The sequence below is a fragment of the Anolis carolinensis genome, chromosome 2 (assembly GCF_035594765.1).
Source record: "Anolis carolinensis isolate JA03-04 chromosome 2, rAnoCar3.1.pri, whole genome shotgun sequence".
In the NCBI taxonomy this organism is placed as follows: domain Eukaryota; kingdom Metazoa; phylum Chordata; class Lepidosauria; order Squamata; family Dactyloidae; genus Anolis; species Anolis carolinensis.
In genome coordinates, this window is record NC_085842.1 from 172,485,486 (window position 1) to 172,500,732 (window position 15,247).

Here is a 15,247-nt window from a genome sequence, read left to right on the forward strand (position 1 = left end):
TACCACTCCGGTGGGAAGATAACGGCATTCCATGCAGTCATGCCAGCCACATGACCTTGGGGGTGTCTATGTACAATGCCAGCTCTTCGGCTCAGATATGGAGATGAGCACCAACCCTCAGAGTCGGACACCACTACACTTAATGTCAGGGATAAAACCGTTCCCTTTCCCTTTACAGTGAACATGAACATGGTAGAACTACTGTCTTGTACCAAAGTGATTTCAGAGAACGAGAACTGTATAATTTTTAAGACTAATTCAATTTTGGAGTAAAACAGGTGACATTAACAAAGGACCCTTCTACACCGCCACAAAAAAATCCAGATTATCTACTTTGAACTGGATTATATGGCAATATAGACTCATAATCCAGTTCAAAGTAGATAATCTGGATTATCTGCAGTGTAGATGTGGCCAAAATCAAACTGAGGTAGGATACTGTACACTGGAACTGGGATATACCCCTCGTGTGAATTCAACCCTAAAAGGCTCTGCAATCCAAACATTTGCTAAACAAAAGAAAAGGCAGATATGCAGTCATAAGAAAAAGGAAATGGTTTGCCATCTGGCCCGATCCTTCTATTAAGGTCAGATAGCCCCTTCCACACAGCTGAATAAAATCCCACATTATCTGCTTTGAACTGGAATATATGGCAGTGCGGACTCAGATAACCCAGTTCAAAGCAGAAATTGTGAGATTTTTCTGCCTTGATATTTTGGGTTATATGGCTGTGTGGAAGGGCACTGAGTCTGGGGAATGGATGTAACCTCAATTGGAAGTCCTTCACTCAGAACATCTGTATTTTCCCTGTAGCCTAGCTCGTACCAGCAAAACTATACCATCTTGAGATAATGTGCATGGTGTATTCCAGTGTCAAAGTAGATTTCATTCACAAGTTTGACCGGATTTTGAAGTTTAAGGTTTTTTTTTTTAGTAGATTCTTTCAGCTGCACTGTATAGAAGGAATTATTATGCTTTTTTTCGTGTCAGGAGCGGCTTGAGAAACTGCAAGTCGCTTCTGGTGTGAGAGAATTGGCCATTTGTAAGGACGTTGCCCAGGGGATGCTCAGATTTTTTTTTATGTTTTTACCATGCTTGTGGGAGGCTTCTCTCATGTCCCCGCATGAGCTGGAGCTGATAGAGGGAGCTCATTTGTGCTCTCCCCAGGTTGGATTTGAACCGGCAACTTTCAGGTCATCAACCCAACCTTCAAGTAATGTCCTTCCAGCACAAGGGTTTAACCCACTGCACCACCCGGGGCTCTTATTAGCATTATGATGCTAAACCATGGCAATGGAAATTATGAACAATTTTCTCAAAACTCAGAGCTAATTCCCAAGTAGCCTTGTGTTAAAAGCACTGCATATGTACAGTATGTGCAGACATTACTTGTACATGTTTGGGATCTGCCATTCAGTGCAAACACTGGGCATAAACAAAGAACAGTCAGTAGAATCGTTTAGCGTCCTGTGATTCTCAGCTTTGATTTTAAAATAGAAATACACACAAGTTGCCATCTAATGCTAGCTCAAGGAAAAGTAGGCCTTAAAATGACTGTGCAATGTCTGATGAATATTACTTCAAGGCAATGACTCATAAAGAACTTTCTTCTGAAAAAATATACCCCGAGAAGCAGCCCCAACTGACAATTCATGGTAATATCAGCAAAGATGGACGCTTATCTCCTCTTAAATGTGCTTTTGGTAATGTTTTAACTTTCTGAATGGCTTTTAAGCTTGGAATTGCAGGTCACCTTGAGGACTCTTCTGGGCTGAAAAGGAACACGCGAATATTTTTTATAAACATCAGAGGAATTAAAAGTCTTCATGACAATGGCAGATTGCCGGGGAATAGTTGAACACTCGGAAAGCACAAAAGCTCATAACACTGAATTCTTGGAAGATAAGGCTCTGGCAAATAGCCATGGCAGCGAGAGGAGCCCTCAAATTAAAATAGTCAAAGGGTAATCTAAAATATCTGATGCTCATGCAATATGTCAAGATTGCATTACCTGTACAAATAGGGCTGAACACAGCTATAGCTGTGGAAGCCGTTCCTCAGATTATGGATGGAACAGAGATCAAACAGAAATATTATTATAAAGAACTATGCAGAAAGAACTCCTAACTATTAATGGATTTCAGTTACATTGTCTACCATGAAGAAAACATTTTAAAAACACCAGTTTCTTCCAGTCAACAGTCAATATCCTTTTTTTGGTTTTCGTGTTAGGTGTCTTTCAGGGTTTTTTTTGCTTCATTTTTATTTATTTATTTATTTATTTATTTTATTTAAAAACCTGAATAAACTCATAGTGATTATGTTGCTGTGTGACTTCAAACCATTTCTGATCACCCAAAGGTTTTCTGGGCAAGGTTCATTCTGAGGGAACATCTTCTGAGGCTGAGACTGTGTGACTTGCCCAAGATCACCCAATTGGTTTCTGCAAGGATTTGAACTCTGTTCTATTGGTGTTTTAGTCCAACACTCAAACCAGTATGCCAGTGGTTCTCATCTTGTGGGTCCCTAGGTGTTTTGGCCTACAACTCCCAGAAATCCCAGCCAGTTTACCAGCCCTTAGGATTTCCTGGAGTTGGAGGCCAAAACATCTGGGGACTCACAGGTTGAGAACCACTGCAGTACACGATGTTGCTCTTTGAATAGTGGTTAAGGCAGGTGGCATTCTCCCCAACACTTCAGGGACTTCATGCCAGATTTTGTGTTCTGGGCCTTCTGACACTGCCATAAGTATAGTCAAACTCATCTTCACTGAGAGCCCTTTGGGAAGATGGGGGTGGGATATAAATAAAGTATTATTATATTAGTATTAACCAGTCGACATCCAGGGCTACATTTATCAGTATCCTCTTAGCCAGCATGGCCATGACCATGTTGCTTGCGACTGGTGAGAGCTGTGGTGCTAACTGGACTTTTTATACAAAGCAAAAATCAGAAAGATAAAGTATGGTACATTGGGAGAAATTATTTTGGATACTTCTGAACTCTTTCCATGTATCTTCCACCCATTAATATACATGGTTTTTCTTTTCTTTTTTTCCCCTCTAGGAAATCCAGAAGGCCAGAAGCCTGAGAAGAATGCCCCCGATGACAAGGTGCTTGACCACCAGCCACTTTCCTCCTTTTAGGGGTGCGGGAGAGTAAAAGGTCAGGGCATAACGTGTCATTCTTGAAAAGAGGTGCCAGGAGCACTCAGGTCTGGGTGGAAGTCAAGCACACTGACATGCCAGCCTCCATTCTTCTGTTACTAATTCCTAGAAGTATGAGGAGTTACTCAAGTGTACCTTTCGCTGGGATAATTGAAACAGCAGCAGGCTGGGAACAGTGTACTGGAAGTATCACCATGAACCTAACAATTCATAATCGTAGAAGAAACGATGCAAAAAGGTGCCAAGTGGCATGTGAGCGTTGAACTATCATAATAATAATAAAACTTTATTTATATACCATCCTATCTCTTCAAAGGAACTCAGGGTAGTGAACTAATTCGTTTTACTTTATTTTTTCACCTCTCTTAAGACTGAAACTGTATTAAAATACTGTGGTTCAGCTGGAGTAAATTATGGCATGGACAAATCTCGGGTGTCAATGATCTACCTATGTATATGTGTTTTTAAGTAAACCTCAAAGGTTTAATAACCAGAGCATTGTGCAAAATGATATTGACTTAGAGCAGTGGTTCCCCACCTTTTTTTGACCAGGTACCACTTGACCAGGAACCACTTTGACCAGGGACCACTCTCCAACACTAGTACCAAAAGAGTTACGAATCAGTTTTTGGTCAACTTTAGATTTGGTTTGGTTATTTGGGTTGCTGATTCAGAAAATTGCATTGGATAGAGCACATCAGCTGTAGTTTCTGATATAGAACATATGCCATCCAGTAGTCACCATATGCTTGCCCACAGAAAACCATATTTAATAATCTAGAGCTGATGTGGTCTATGCAATTCAATTTACTGAAGCAGTATCCCAAATAATCCAGGAACAGGCCTAAACACCAAGCCCGCCCATCCACCCCCTTCCAGGTGCCACAAGCTCAGGGGGAGGGAGGGAGGAGGAGAAGCAGCAGTCAGGAGGCTTATTGTTGCACCTTTCATGGGTAGTCAGCCTCTCCCTTCCCAACATCCCCATTGCCTTGGCACTATAAGTGGGTTTTACATGACCAGTCACTCTCGTTGTAATGGTGTAGTAACGGTGAGGCCATATTTTACTTCTTGGGGACCATTGGTGGTCCATGGACCACAGGTTGGGAACCACTGACTTAGAGTAAAGTAAGTCTAGGATTTCATTGTTTTCACGTTGGTTCCATGCCATGGAATCATAATCTTTAGACATACCAATGGATGCTATACCCAAAATTTCAACTGTCCATGGCTTAATAATATTTTAAAAAACAAATCTTGATTTTGCCACTCTTTTTAAACAGTATTGTATAGACTTGGGCATACATGGGCTTTGGTAATTATGGGTGTCCTGGAACCAAACCTCTATGGATACCAAAGGCCCATTGTGTTTGGTCTAGCCAGGCTCATAATGGAGCAGGTAGTTTCTCAAATATACTTCCCACAAGCCAATGTTCTTTTTATGTGTTTTAAAAGTAAGAACAATGTGTTACCATTTAGGTATAATGAGTAATTTCTACTTCTTTCAGAAATGTTATTTTGTCAGGTCATTTGAGGGAATGTTTGGCTATTTGGGAGAAAATTGTTCTTACTTGAAAGGGTTTTGTGGTTGCTGTCAAGAACGCCAATGCTTAATAATAAAATTTTCCTTTCTTTTCCTGAACAGAATAAGAAGCAGCAACCTGGATTCCAACAGTCACACTATTTTATTGCATTGTATCGCTTCAAAGCCTTGGAGAAGGATGACCTGGATTTTCAGTGCGTAGTGGTGATAGTGGTGGAGATGGGGAACAACCCTGTTGTTGGCCAGAATATACCAAATGTGGGTGACATTGAAATCTCTGCCAACAGAGATGAACTTGGTGCCAAACACTAGGCCCTGTAGAGTGGCTCTTGTGTTGTGTTGAATTGCAACTCCCATCGTCCTTGACTTGCATGAGCCCTCACATTAGCAGATGAGATTAGTTTTGTCATGTTCCAAGTGTTCAGATTGGGGAAAGAGACTGAAGGAATCTTAGAGCACACCTACACTGTAGAAATAATACAGTTTGATAGTACTTTAAATGCCATAGCAGAGTGCTATGGAATCCTGGGAATGATCTTGGGTCTTCACTGCCAAAGAGTGCTGCTGCCTCAGCATACTACAATTTCCATGATCCCACAGCATTGAGATGCCACTATTAAAGCAGTGTCAAACTGCATCAATTCTATAGTGTAGATGCACCCTTTGACTCCTATGGGCAGCTCAGAACATGCAGATATCATGTTGCTTGCAAGTCATATACTTCACCCTGAACCTCTGTTCTCTTTTAGTCCCGGGGACAAAATTGTCATTGTGGATGACTCCAATGAAGAATGGTGGCGGGTAAGAGGACTGTTTCTGCTTACAGGTTAAATCTGATTATTTGAAAGGACTGTTGTTGTTTATGTTGTTGTTGTTATTATTATTGTCTTGGAGAAGATAAACTTATCTTCAAAGACCAATGAGTCTGCAAAGCACTGACAACACTATGGCTTTAGAGCAGGGGCTGAGGACCTGTGGGTCATAATCCGCACATGTGTTTTTATGAATCCATGTCCTGATTTTGGATGTCTAGTTCGTTCTACCATTCCTGGACACCTTCCCTACCCTCTGCAAATCGGCAAAACAAGGTGGAGGACTATGGACCTCATCATATCGATGAGGTCCAGCGTCATGATTTGTCAGCCTCTGTGACAAATCTGGGTGGCAGCAGGACAATTTGACGCTTTCCAATCCCACATGGGAAAACACTGCAACTCCACTGAACACAGAACACAGGATGGTTTCTGTGTTGGTTGTAGTAGCATCCCACCATGCTGCCACCTCAGTTCATCTACAGAGCCCTACTGGAAATCGCCCTATGTCATATGATGGGTGACATGGGGCTCCATGGGAAACTGGGTCAGAAGCATCCTAGAATGCTTCTTCCACTCCATGTGATAAGGTAATTTGAGATTCCTAGAGAGGTGTTCTTCCATTATACATTTGCTCTGGGAAATCTAGAGATTTCTAGAAAGAATATGCTAACCAAGACTGCAATTATTCAAATCTTCAAAAGTCAAATCCACAAATGTTGAGGGCAAGTTGTAAATGTAGGCTTGGGATCTTTCATTTTCTGCTATGATATTCATGATGTCTTGGAAGGTGCCATGCCAGCTGCACCATTTTAATGTGCATTACATTTGCGGAGAAATGCTACCTTAATGGGCTCACTGCATATTACCACCAATGTGTTTGGTGGGGGAGTTGAAGTAGTTTAGTGATTTAAGGACCTCATCACACTAGAGCATGGACCCACTTTAAATTCAGTTTCTGCCTCCTGAAGGAAGGGGTCTTCAAATAGCTCAGCCGGACAGGTCCTGGGCCTCACTAAACTGCAAACCCCAGAATTCTGTATGAGGCAGAAACCAGATTTAAAGTGGATCCATGCTCTGGTATGATGAGGCAGAAAGTGTTGAATAAAGATTGTAGGAGACCTGGGTTTGAAACCCTGCCATGGAAACCTATTGGCTGAGCCAGACAAGTCCCACTCCATTAGCCCCAGAGGAAGGCAAAGGCAAATCCCTCTGAATAAACTCTGTGATAGGCTCGCCTTAAGGTTTCCATAAGTCAGAAACAACTTGAAAGCCCATAACAACAGCTATGGTGTGCAATGGAGTTCAACTGAGCATTGCAGCAGAGACAAAAGAAGCATTTAAGAAGAGATTCAGCAGAGGAAAGGGCTTTGGGATTCGTTTCCTAGATAGGGAGCATTTGCAGGGAGTAGCAAATATGGGGTACATAATTCTCACTCTTCCAATCAATTTATTTCTGGCCTCAGTTGTTATTTGGGCGAACATATTAATTGAGAAAGAGTGGGACAGAATGGGTGGAAAGGAAGGGTTAAGCATCTCTTTCTGCCGCATTTGTACTCTCTGTAACCCCCCCCCCCTTTCCCTGTGGTTATCATGAGTAGCAAATGCAGGATTGCAAACCTCATAGATGCTGCATAACACACAATTTCATCCTCAGCCAATAACCTGTTATGAATATAAAGTCTGTCCTGTTTTATGTGGTAATAAACGGAATATTTTTGCAAAGCGGTTCATGGAAATCGGCAAAATTAATTTTAAGTCTCTCCCCACTGATAATGCTGCTTTTGTTAAGGTTCAATGGCTTTTCTCTTGGCAATATTTTTCAGTGTTGTCCATTTGAACAGAGCTACTACACCATTTGAACAGAGCTACTACACTGAAAATAATGTAATGAGAGATCTGGATGGGTGCCCATGTATAACCCTGGAGGAGAAGATATCAAGACATTTCACATTAGCAAGAGAAGTGTTTTCTGAAAATATAGTTGTTATATTATGCGTTTTTACTTGTTAGGGCAGGAAGACATAAGAGACACACAGAGAGAATGAGAGAGAGAGAGATGAGGGATTTGAAGGACTGTCCATATCTGCGTTTCAGGGAATAAACGGTGGGGATGGGATATCGGGAATTTTGACACATTGACTTCTTTACAACTTACCTTCCTGTATGGCTCTCCTAGGGCAAGAAAGTTGGAGACATTGGGGACAAAATTGGATATTTCCCACCAAACTTCATTATCCGGGTGCGTGCAGGAGAACGGGTACACAAGGTGCTGCGTTCCTTCGTGGGCAACAAAGAGATTGGACAGATCACACTTAAAAAAGATCAGGTATGTCACTTTGAGAAGGATTGTCAAATCAAAACTTTGCTACCACTACACACACACACATACACATCTTGCTCTGAACAACTGAAGCAGTAGTATAATTTTGGATAAAATGTTTTGAGACATGTGGGCAAGGAGGTGGTGGTTCAGCTGCCTGTTTGAAAAGAGCTTTTTCCTTCACTTTTTGCTTCACTCCCCCCAATGAATCCTCCCAGGTGTTTCTCAGGGAAATAAAAGCCATTGATGTTATTTCACAGCTTTCTGAAATTATGCCAAACCTTAAGTCAGTGGTCCTCAACCTTCCTAATGCCATGACTCCTTAATACCCTTCCTCATGTTGTGGTGACCCCCAACCATAAAATTATTTTCGTTGCTACTTCATAACTGTAATTTTGCTAGTGTTATGAATCGTAATGCAAATATCTGATATGCAGGATGTATTTTCATTCACTGGACCAAATTTGGCACAAATACCCGATACACCCAAATTTGAATACTGGTGGGGTTGAGAGGGATTGATTTTGCCATTTGGGAGTTATAGTTGCTGGGATTTATAGTTCACCTACAATCAAAGAGTATTCTAAACTTCACCAACAAACTTGGCACACAAAATTCCCATGACCACAGAAAATACTGGAAGAGTTTGGTGGGCATTGACCTTGAATTTTGGAGTTGTAGTTCACCCACACCCAGAAAGCACTGTGGACTCCAAACAATGATGGATCTGGGCCAAACTTGGCACGAATACTCAATATGCCCAAATGTGAACACTGGTGAAGTTTGGGGAAAATACACCTTGACATTTGGGAGTTGTAGTTGCTGGGATTTATAGTTCACATGCAATCAAAGAGCCCCTTGAACCCTACCAATGATAGAATTGGGCCAAACTTTCCACTCAGAGCCCCCATGACCAACAGAAAATACTGGAGGGATTTGGGAGGAATTGACAGTGATTTAGGAGAGACGTAGTTCACCTACCTCCAGAGAGCACTGTGAATTAATATGTGTTTTCTGATGGTCTTTGGCTACCCTTCTACACCCCCTTGTGACCCGCCCAGAGGTCCCGACCCCCAGGTTGAGAAACACTGCCTTAATTGAACCCATCACAGGATTTTCTTGACAGAAGTTGTTCAGAAGTTGTTTGCCCTTGTCTTGCTCTGAGGCGGAGAGAATGTGGCAGAAATCAGTAGGTTTCTGTTTATACTACACACATGCATACACATCTAAAATCAGAGGAAAGCACGTTTGTTATTTTTTTAATTCTCTCACAAGAATCCAAAGTAGAAATTGTGCACTATATGGAACCCTACCAAATCCCAAGAAATGTGTATTTGTTCGTTTCTCGAAAGACTGATATACCCGTCTCCTCCCAGGCATTTTTGAATTGCCACCACACAGGTCTGCCCAAGGCATTTGGTTGCATAAAACAAAACAGCAAAGAGCAGTCGCTCCCTCCCCATATCCTAAAATCAAAGTACATTCAATCCAAGTTACTTTGCAATCTGAATCATAAAATTCTTCAGACAATTTTTCCAATTTTTAGCAATAACAACAGCATCCACAATGTTCTACCCTTTTATGATGTCTAAATCACCTTCCCAAAATAACAGCCTCACCTTGCCCAGCCATCTCTCTCATGGGCAGATCAATCCCACTCATCCCTCCCATGTGAATAAAATCCAGCTTGCTCATGTCTACATTATGTTGGCCTAAAGAAGTAATCCTGTCTAGGGGCTAGGCAGAAAAGGCTGGCTAGTTGTGAGGGAAACAGCATGCTTTTCTGAAATTAAGAAATGAGGAAGCCCGCATATATTTGTAGTTACATTTGGTTTATGTAATCTGGGCTGTCTGAAGATCGAGAAATTGTTTCTTCAAGTTGGAGCTGAGGAAATATGATGTTGCTGTACTGCCATTGCCATCAGCCCTAGCTAGCTTAACTAAAGAATTCTGGGAATTCTACTCCAACAATGTCTGGTGGCCACACACACTCCATATCTTGAATCTGTTTTAAACTCAAGTCACACATGTTGCTTTGTTGTTTGTACCTAAATGTATTGCAGTGGACAAGATCTTTCCCCACCAATTTATGAGAGCATGTAACCTTATAACCCCAAGCAACACATCCAGCTGACCTTAGCCCAGCTCACCTATACTATTTTTCACTTAATTTTGTTACAGATTGTGGTGCAGAAAGGTGAGGAACTGAATGGCTACGTGAAGGTCTACACAGGCCGCAAGGTGGGGCTCTTTCCTGCCGACTTCCTTCAAGAAATCTGAGGCTTTGTTCTGCCCTTTGCAATGGTTTTGTGGCCAGGGCCAAGGAAGGCCAAGTTGTTTCTTTGGAGAGAGATTCCCGGCTGCCAAGAACTCTCTGCAGTGGAGTTGGGTTCTGTGAGTTCCTGTGGCCCAGAGTGAAGATATCCCACCAAGACCTGCATCTCTGAGATAGGATTCAAGGAAAAGAGTGCACATCTGAAGGGTCTTGAACTCTGGTTGGGTGACAGATTCCTGAATGGGTTTAACCATTGTCCCTTGATGATGTAGCCATGGTGGAGCTAGGATGCAGCCAAAGCTGTAATGCTTCCTGTCTGCAAATGAAAGTGGATAGTGATTGTTCACGTTGACTGCCGGACTTGACAAAATGACATTTGCTGCTCCTGACCCTTGCAAGTGGCACCTTGCTTGTGTGTGCATGCTTGTGTTTACTCAAGAGACAATTCAAGTGGCTGTCCTTATTCTGACAGTGGCAGGTCTGGCTCCTGGCGGTACTTGGGTTGCTTTGTTTTTGTCATGTTTTGCCACTACATGTTATCTCTCTTGATTTTGCAATGTCCTACCAACCTTGAGATAAAGGTGGAAGGTTTGAGATGATCATCCAACAAAATGGCTGAATTGTTTGGGAGGATTATGGACTGCTCAACTCTAGTTATGTTGAAATAATACACCTCTCTCATTATCCTCTTCATATATTTTCTTACCATTGTACTGGTTTTGGCTGTGAGAGAGACCTGATGTCATATAAAATAGTAATTTTGGCAGCATACATTTATATACCTTTCTTTGTATATATCCACGGTCATGGCATCATCTGTTGACACATGATTGGGAAAAGGGTAGACTAATGACCTCATCACATGTGAAAATTTTAGTGTTCTAGGATGCTTCTGCCACAGAGCCCCACACCACCCTTCACATGGCATAGACTCACTTCTCGTGGGGTTTTGTGGCTCAAATGGGTTAGAAGCATCCTTGGATGCTGTGCCACCAACACCAGAGCCTCCTTGCATTCCATTTGGAACAGAGCTATCGCAAAGGGAAGCCACGTGGTGACACTTCCCACGTGATGGGGAAGCATCAGCTTCTGGTGAGGTGGAGTGCCGGGATTGCCCTGTTGCCCCCTGATTTGTCACACAGGCTGGCAAATTGATCTGGAGGACCTCATCAATGTGATGAGGTCCGTAGTCACCAATAACCCGACCATAGTAAAATGAGGGCAGCCAAGTGTGGAAGAAGAATACTTTCTGCTTCTGCACTTTGAGACAATTCAGGAGCACCTAGAATCTTGTAAGGAGATTTCCAGATGTTAAGAGAATGAGGCCACAGAAGGTAACTAAGTGATACCTGGACACCCTCCCTTTGTTCTACTGAAGCTATATCTCAAGTGGCCATCTGTACATCTCTCTCAATGGAAAGAGATGCTATGCATATCTGGAACTCATAAATCTCTTGGTGGTGAGAGATGGTGAGAGGTTCTCCCACATCAAGAGATTCTCCCCCATGCAAATTCTGTAGTACGCATATTTGTAATATCTGAAGTTATCTCACTGAGATATCCCACCAAGACCTGCATCTCTGAGATAGGATTAACACTATGATTGGGAGGGATACTTATTGTTCTAATTGGGCTATTGGAGAGCACTTGGTGTTGGTAATGATAGTGCTCTGGAACCTGGTATGTGAGCAGGCTGCACCAAGATATTGCAAGTTTCAGGGTTGCTGAGAGAGTTTACTTGATAAATAGGACTTCTGTGTAGAGGTGGCACAAGGTTCAGTCACCCTAGTGGAACACAACCCCTTACCTTCTTTCCATTCATGAGTGCTTGCATAGTAAAATCCATATTCCTTATGCTCAAAGGTTGCATGCCAAGCTTTGTTTTCATCCTTTTCCATTGATGTATTCATGCTTGTTTTCATGAAGGCCAAGAAGACCATCAAGATTGTAGACAGTGGCCATGGCTTTCAGCTAGTAACACCCACCATAGCATCCTTGTCCCAAATCATGCTTACTTTCTTTGTACATATGTAAATTGTACTTGGTAGTAGTTCTCTTTCCAATATGGAGTGTTCAGACCTCCACAAGATAGCAGCAGTTGTTTCCAATTTCCCCTCCCATATTGTCATCTCATTAACCAGGTCTTCACAGCCATCCATGAACTTCTCTAGTTCAGAGACATCCATGGACTACTTCTAGTTCAGAGGGTTTTACTGTACCCTGGTTATTCACTGACTGTGAATACCCTCAAGGCACCAGATCTCAACAGATCTTAGAAACTAAGTAGGGTCAGCCCTTGATGTGAAATCACCAACATATACCAGGTGTTGTAAGCTATATTTCAGAGGAAGGAACTAGCAAACCATCTCTGAGTAAGAAACAAAGTCCTATGAAATGCATAGGTTGACAGGTGGCTTGAAGTCACATAGACCAATAAATAATCCCAGTCTTTAAGTCCTTGAGTATTTTTTTTCATCATATTTTATGACAGTTTTAGGGCTAAAGGTAGAGTACTTTTCTCATGTTGTTATGTGCCCACAAGAGGGTGCTGACACACCCAAAAGAATCTGCTGTGTAGAAATGTTATCTGTTTCAGTCTTATCTCTTTCCAAATCCTATGATGTACACATATATAGTGGAGTGTACTTTTTGTGTTATAGAGTAGGTGTCTAATCTAGTTAAGCAAATTTTCCTTGTCTCTCATCGAGTCCTTATCCACTTTTAATGGATAAGGACTCAATCAGAAGTAATCAATGCTTTTTCAGTCACTTAAACACGTTTGCTTATTACTACTCCTGCACCCAATTTATCCCAAAGAAATGAAGAATGCTGACAGCCTTTCCAGACAGGCCCTATATCCCAGGATCTGATACCAGGTTTTCTGCTTTAAACTGGATTATATGAGTCCGCACTGCTAGATAATCTGGGATAAACAGAAAACCTGGGATCAGATCCTAGGATATAGGGCCTGTCTGGAATGGCACTGAGGTTGTATAAAAAGGGGCATTTTAGAATTATTTGCTTATTAGATGAGAATAATCGGAATTGTCATTCATTCATCAACGAACCTAAAAGTGACAGGCAGACACTTACCTGCCCACCTTTTAAGACTGAAACAGGATCTACTAAATTCCTCAGTCAAAACACAAAATATGCATAAGAAATAAAAGTTATTTATTTAGAAAAAGCAGGAGAAATAAAGTCAGGTATGTAAGGTAAGGTGCACCCAAACCTGTCAAAGGTTTGATGTTAAATGTTAGTGATCAAAGTAGAAGGTTTGATATAAGAGATAATCTCATGAACATGTGTAGAGTGTGAACACCACACTGAACCAATGTACAAATAAACAGTTTGGAAACGTTGTGAAATGCTATGTGCAAATCACATTCCTGGAGTACAGTTCAAGGATTGGTGTATATATGTACATGGTCTACCTGTGTTGAATGTACTATGTAATAATTAGGAAGAATTTCAGGCAGATTTCAGGAAAATGGAAACTGAGGGATCCCTCCATCTAATGAAACAACCCCACCACGAGCACTTGGCAATTCCAATTAGGTAAGCTGGGGAAAGGGACAAAAGAAGGAGATTCCACCTGAACATTAGGAAGAACTTCATAACTGTGAGAGCTGTTCAGCAGTGGAACTCTCTGTCACAGACTGTGGCGAAGGCTCTTTCTTTGGAGGCTTTTAAGCAGAGGCTGGATGGCCATCTGTCGGGGTGCTTTGAATGTGATTTTCCTGCTTCTTGGCAGGGGGTTGGACTGGATGGCCCACATGGTCTTTTCCAACTCTATGATTCTATTATCCTAAGAACAAAGGAGAACTACTTGCTGCTATAGATGTATGGACTTCTATTAGTTTTTGTCTTTTGCAATGTTGTGAACCTATGTGACATTTGAGTTGGCTGGTTTTGCCTATGCTGCCTTTTAACTGAGCTGGGATCTGAGTCATGTGTGGGCAAAGAGGAGGAGAAGTTGGCAAATAGGGTTAATTTGCACTTCTTAAGAGATGTGTGCAGGAAGTGTTTGCATAGTTCTCTGATCAGATGAGATGGCTTGAGCAAAGAAAACACGTACAAGTAGGGTGTTTGAAACTACTTTGAATATACATCTCCGAAATCTTTTCAGTACTTCTGTGAGTGGGTGATGGGATGGGGAAATGGACAGTTAAGATGGAGTTAGATTAGGGTAAGGCAAGAGAATTTGAGCATATATTGCCTCGAATACAAGCATATCCCAATATCTGCAAATTTACAGCTGTCTCTTAGAACCTGAAGGACTGCATTATGAAAATTAGGAAAAACTTCCTCACTGTGAGAGCTGTTCAGCAGTGGAACTCTCTCTCTGCCTCGGACTGTGGTGGAGGCTCCTTCTTTGGAGGCTTTTAAACAGAGGCTGGATAGCCATCTATCAGGGGTGCTTTTAATGCAATTGTCCTGCTTCTTGGCAGGGAGTTGGACTGGATGGCCTGTGACGTCTCTTCCAACTCTATGATTCTATGATAAGAAGCAGGAGATGAGATGCTACTGGGGTTTTTGGGGGTGTGAACATATTTGAAAAAATGTCTGAGGACATAGACCTATATAAAATTGCATATATAAAGCTAAGGATATAATATAAATGTATCTGTCTACAGTGTCCCCACAACAGTGGGGGATTTGGTGTCTGGAGTAGAATGTAAGCATCTTGAGATTCTCAATCATTCATTTTTGTCTTTGTTTTCAATATGAAAATCTCCAATCCACAAACTCCATTAGAGATAAACTTGAAACAATGTCTGATCATTGCCCTGTGGGATTTGAAACTGATATGGGGCTGAGCAGGAATTCTAGATGTCATGACATGGCATGACTTGTCAGTATTCTTACTTCCTAGGAGCAGAATAAAATATATGATCGCAGTAAACAAAAATGGGTATCTGTACATCTTATTTATTTATTTATTTACAGTATTTATACTCCGCCCTTCTCACCCCAAAGGGGACTCAGGGCGGATCATAATGTACACATACGAGGCAAACATTCAATGCCATATGAACATAGAGACAGATACACACAGAGGCAATTTAACCTTCTCCAGCTTCCAGCTTCCTGAAGGTATGCTCGATTCCAGCCACAGGGGGAGCAGC

The 15,247-nt window shown here is 41.8% G+C and overlaps 1 protein-coding gene across 1 annotated transcript in view; it reads left to right on the forward strand.

The window, feature by feature from the left end:
* stac3 (SH3 and cysteine rich domain 3) overlaps positions 1-15,030 on the forward strand; it is a 45,137-nt gene extending 30,107 nt beyond the window's left edge. Inside the window, exons 8-12 of the mRNA XM_008115084.3 lie at positions 3,068-3,114; positions 4,811-4,902; positions 5,458-5,509; positions 7,700-7,849; positions 10,025-15,030. Coding sequence (XP_008113291.1) covers positions 3,068-3,114; positions 4,811-4,902; positions 5,458-5,509; positions 7,700-7,849; positions 10,025-10,123 — 440 coding nt within the window. The 3' untranslated portion in view covers positions 10,124-15,030. The remainder of the gene's footprint in view (positions 1-3,067; positions 3,115-4,810; positions 4,903-5,457; positions 5,510-7,699; positions 7,850-10,024) is intronic.
* Positions 15,031-15,247: the final 217 nt, after the last annotated feature.